At 40.1% G+C, this 5301-nt stretch overlaps 2 protein-coding genes across 5 annotated transcripts in view; one reads left to right on the top strand and one right to left on the bottom strand.

The window, feature by feature from the left end:
* The window catches only part of LOC118411753 (Golgi-specific brefeldin A-resistance guanine nucleotide exchange factor 1-like), a 50508-nt gene extending 47288 nt beyond the window's left edge, over positions 1 to 3220 (bottom strand). The window contains exons 1-2 of the mRNA XM_035814237.1: positions 2915 to 3220; positions 1079 to 1193 (exon numbers count right to left, since the gene is read on the bottom strand). Of these exons, the coding sequence (XP_035670130.1) occupies positions 1079 to 1180 (102 nt within the window). The 5' untranslated portion in view covers positions 1181 to 1193; positions 2915 to 3220. The remainder of the gene's footprint in view (positions 1 to 1078; positions 1194 to 2914) is intronic.
* LOC118412402 (pituitary homeobox x) overlaps positions 1 to 5301 on the top strand; it is a 93330-nt gene that overhangs the window by 15257 nt on the left and 72772 nt on the right. The gene's annotated exons all lie outside the window — the stretch shown is intronic.

Raw genomic sequence — 5301 nt, 5'->3', positions numbered from 1 at the left:
TTGACTAGAATTACATAGTACTTACAGGCATACATGTATATAGTTTAGAAATGACAAATTCTTATCCAGTGAAAGTTGTCATCATAAAATACTATTTGTGTTGTTGCAAAGAGCAACTGCAATTGTAAAGCAAACATAGTGGGTTTTTTTTCTTTTTTTGGTAAAATTTCTCATACCATGCATTTTTGGGTTGTAAAAAATTTTCATTCTAAATTTTTGTTTGTAACTTTGTTTATTCTTTATTGTAGTGAGACAATTAAGTATACGAATAAGAATGGACAAAATGTAATGCAATGTCTTTTTGTATGGAATTTAACTATCAAAGTCAGTTGTTGGTATCAGGGAATGGCTGAATTTGCACTGTACCACCTAGCAGTTCATGACCTAACTGCACATCAAAAAAACAAAAAACACCTGTGAAGAAACAGAAGCTCATGTTGCTGTCTCTATTTGAACAACTGTTTACTGTCAATAAGTCAATCTTTGTGTAGCAGTTTGTGGTTCAACTCTGAGCTGTTATTCTGGCTATATAAGGTTCCAAGCCATATACAGTTGTCCTCCCTCACCAGGTAACATTAGCCAATCATCGTCAACATTACATCCTGCAAGCTGCTGGGAAATGCAAAATGAATGTTTGAATGTTTAGATGAAACCCTAGGTTTTAAAGTCTAAAAGGGAGTCACAAATTAGATACTACAGTCACAGGGTCTATGTCATGCGATTTTGTATTATTCCACGACTATTCCCAATATTAGATGAAGTATTGAATTGTATCTGGAATTGATATGATTCATAACCCTAAGCCTGCCTTGCCTGTACCCCATCGAAATTCTGTGCCAAAAGGCTACCATAGCAGACATTGAGTTAACGTAGAGATCTAAAGGATGTAGCCTCCGTCGAAGACGTGGGCTGGCTTTTGTTTTCGTGATTTTCAACGTTGGCTATGTTCTCTTATGCTGGGAAAGGGAGTTTGCCATGGAACTACCTCTCTGGGCATAAGAGAACCTAAGTGTAAGTTCTAAATTTGCGACGGAGGCTAAGTCTGCAACGTGAGATGCAACTTAAATACACTGTATACCTGATGGCTGTGTGAAGTCCATCTGGAGTTCCTCCTGATGGCTGTTACCAGCACAGAGATCTCCCCCTGGATGATGTAGATACCGTTACTGGGTACTGACATGGTCGTCTCACACCTGCAGAGGAACAGCACACAATCTTAATTAGCGGCTGTATACGACACATTTATATAGCTCAAGCCCATCACACATAGCCAACTATGGCCTCCCAACCTTCTCCTGACGCTGACAATGGATGGGAGTTGGTCGTCAACATGGTCATCTGTGGTTGGGAATTGGTTGGCGAGGTTGTCTACTAGTCTTGAAGTTTAAAGCTGCCTGGGCCAGACTATAATAGTATAAAATTTGAATAACTAATAATATTAAAGTCTGGAAATTATGTTCTGCTTAGATGCGATCAGAGAAGCGAATTATACACACTAGCTAGAATAGGATAGATCACAGCCTACTCAACCTTGGCTGGGGTGTCATCAAAGTCATAGGACACTGTTGCTTAATTCCCATATTTGTGGTATTTGTGGTAAAACATAACCTTCTTGGCAAAGGTTACTAAAAGTTCAAGGTGTATACCCATAATCCATTGCATTCACAGCCCTATCTATTAATGGCAGAGCCTGGAGGTCAGAGGTTATTGTTTGAAATGTACAACATTTCAGGTAATTTACATGTTTAATGGAGGCACTTGTTCAAACACCTGTGAAATGTCTCACAGGCACAAATCCTTCCATAGCTGCGTCATTTTGTCTCTAACAACAGTCACAAACGCTGTTTATGTTGGCACCCAATGGGCTGTTTTGTTGTGAGTTTTGAGCAGCTGGTGTACAATGTATGTAGTAAAGCAATAGCTGGGCATGTAGACTTTAGCCTGGTATCCATTCTCTTCTACTTCTAGTCTATTCCCTGAGGAACAGTCTGGCACTTATTAGTATTGAAATGATTTGCATTCAAATATTCATGACAGCTCTGATTGGCTACGAGCCTTTCGAACAGGCATTCAAAAGTTTGATCCCCATTACACTGTTTCTGAAAAATATTTGGTACCCCAAAAAAGCAAATTGGTGCAATTTAGAGCTCTCACAAATATTTTACAAGATTTCTAAATGCCAATTGTTTCTCTATCAATGGGTGACAGACTATTGACAGGGAAGCAATGAGAGGGATCAACCAGAGCTATTTTTTATAGGATGCAAACCAGGCTAGTAAGATAATGATTTCTATACCAATTTTGTACTGACCCGTTTAAAATGGGTCATAGTCCAAAGACCACCAATAGGCTAAATATGACCGTACATTACTCTACTATTACTACATGTACGACAACACATACATGTTACATGTAATATTACTAATAATCTGTACATGATAGAATAGGGTACATCACTAACATTTTATAGAAATAACTCAGATTTATAGAGCTTGGCCCACATGGCATTCAAATCGCTTCAAATACATAGCTGACTATTTATTATTTGTTTTTTGTTTGATAAGCGAGCTGGCAGTAATAAAGTCATAAATATTTCGGGCAGATTTCGGTATGAACACAGAGTTATTAACGTTTCCCTTTAAAGTAATCAAAACCATAAGTTTGTTCCTGCCAATCAGACATGGTTTGAATGCCTGTGTGGGCCGAGAAGAATAAAAACATAGGCGATAGATTTCAGTAGGCCCCCGCCCCCCTCCCCAACCCATCACATACATGACGTAGCCAGCTGAGCCCAAGTGCCACATCGACAATACCGCGTTGTCAAATGTACGATGGCGATCATCACTCCAAACACGCCACACACACAACCGAACGTCCACACAAAGCAGTTATCATGTTGAGAAGAATATACCACCTCAGATATCTGTTCACGAAGACGAAAACCGGGGAGATCTTCTCCTACCGCCCCATCCAAGATGGCCGCCACTTGCTACCACAATCCGGCTATCCGATATTTATACGCGAATTTCCGCCAGAAACTCCCAGACTGGAACGATTTGAAGACCCAGAACTGTTCTCTATGATATGTTATATTCTGACATCTCCGTGATACTCAGTACACAGATTGGAAAGACGTGGAAAAAGACGGATTTTCGACGGTAAAGGGTTGAATGGGGCCTAGGTAGTGACGTGGAGTGCGCATGTGCTGAAGACGGTACGTGACGTCATGTTAGCTAGGAACCACCGTGGTGAATTATGGGACAGCAGGTGGCTGAAATTTGGACAGAAAAGAAAGAAAGAAACAACAAATGTAACTTTTGACTTTGAAACACGAATTCGGACACATTTGCTCTAACACAAAAAGTTAAACAAAATGCATTTAAAATTCAACAAACGTTATATATTACAGCTCTCCACCTGCTGCCAATGGTGTAACTTGGTTTAGAAAGTAGTTAGTTAACTAACTAAATTAGTAATGAAACTTCAATAAGTAGTTGAATACTCGGTTTTATAAATTATAAATTTAAAATGAACTCTATTCCCGATATTTTTCTCCCAGTGTCAACATTTTAGATGAGAGTTTGTTGGAATATAAGTAGCATAGTCTGGCGTATTTTGCGAAGTTGCTGACACTGGGGGACTATAAAAAGATTATATTTGACTGGGAGAGGGAGGGCGAGTGAGAGTGAGAGTGAGAGAGAGAGAGAGAGAGAGAGAGAGAGAGAGAGAGAGAGAGAGAGAGAGAGACCGTGGGAGCTATCGGACGGTAAAATCTGTCGTTTCGAACATCGACAGAGGCGAACGTAAGTATCGAGTCCTGCCTTGAGTTAGTTTTCTAGTGACCATCTTACAGATAGGACTAAGTTCTTAGAATGACTAAGTGGGGGGCACTGTAGAAACATCGACTAAACAATATGCAAAGCGATAAAAGGATTAGTAAATTAGAAAAAAATTATGCAAAGGAAACCATAAAGAATAAAAGCTACACGGTAGTAAGGCACAAAACTTGATATTTCATTGTTCGTATACCTTAGTAGGTTGGGAAATAAAGGAATATTCGTTCCCACACAAATCTGATTACTGATTTGTTGTGAAACCTACATGTAACGTTACGTTACATTGCATTACAAATTTCTTTTACGTCCTTTAACGTTATTCGTTTCATTTCATTTAAAAATGAATTATATCCAGTCTAGGGATTTTCAGCTCCAACCATGTAATATCCGTGTACTATTAGGGTGACATGATTTGAGTATTCTAGAAATTCCCACCGTCCTTATTTTGCTGGACCCTAATAACCTAGCATCTAGCCATATTATAACAGAAGTTTATTTGCAAGTTCGTGCCCGAGGGCTAATTGCAAGTACACGGTATAAACATAGTGACAATGGACAGTCGACTAGTCATGAACAATGTTATACTCCAATTCTAGTGTTGGCTATTTCTAAACAGGTTGGGTTTGACTTCTTTTTTGGAAGCAGAGGGAGACGAAAAGCCCCCTTTTCTAAAATTTGTGGGTTCTGCGAGTTCAAGAGAAAAGTGGCATTCTGTTCGTCATTATTATAGCTCCCGACCTTCTGTCCTCTCCGTATTTGCGGAGAGAACAGAATTCGGTCGCTAGAGGTCCTCGTGAGACTGACAAAGTCAAACTGACCCATTCTGACCACATCAAGTCTGGGGCCTCAAATTGTTCTTGTAAGTCACCTACAGCGAGAAGCCACTTGGTGGTAAAGCGGAAACTAGTACGCGCTATCCTTTTATATGTCTAAACCCAGGGCTGTGTGTAGTATATGCCCTGTTGGAAGGTGGTATGGGTTAGGCACTTATGGTACCTAACCCTGCCGGACCTCACAACCAGTTAGGCAAGGACAAGCGATGGACCAAGTAGGTAATCCTGGCCTCGGTGCACAGCTCCTTCAGGGACACTAGATGTCGCTTTCCGATAACACCTAACGTTACCACCACGATATGTTAGCCTTTCAAGATACCGCAACTTCTACTTTGCTATGATACAGATTATGTTACTGAACTCAAATACCCTTGTCTCTAGGCTTTGTAACACGTGTATTTAGAATGCAAATTCGGCAGTAGAAATGTGGAAAAACAACCTGACCAGCACAAGCTCTCCTTCGTGTGTTCTGTTGTATTTGTAATTTGCCTTTCAGTGTCAAAACCTACATCTAAGAGAATGAGAGTAGCGTAGTCCTTCTACAGCTCTTCTCGACCTGCCAGTTGCCAGGTGAAATCTTTTTTACCTTTGACGATGTATTCAGTTTGTGAGATAGTGCTCACACGTTGGTA

The sequence above is a fragment of the Branchiostoma floridae genome, chromosome 3, assembly GCF_000003815.2.
Source record: "Branchiostoma floridae strain S238N-H82 chromosome 3, Bfl_VNyyK, whole genome shotgun sequence".
NCBI lineage: Eukaryota > Metazoa > Chordata > Leptocardii > Amphioxiformes > Branchiostomatidae > Branchiostoma > Branchiostoma floridae.
The sequence above is the reverse complement of the archived record's forward strand: the minus strand, read 5'-3'. Positions and strand labels throughout refer to the sequence as shown.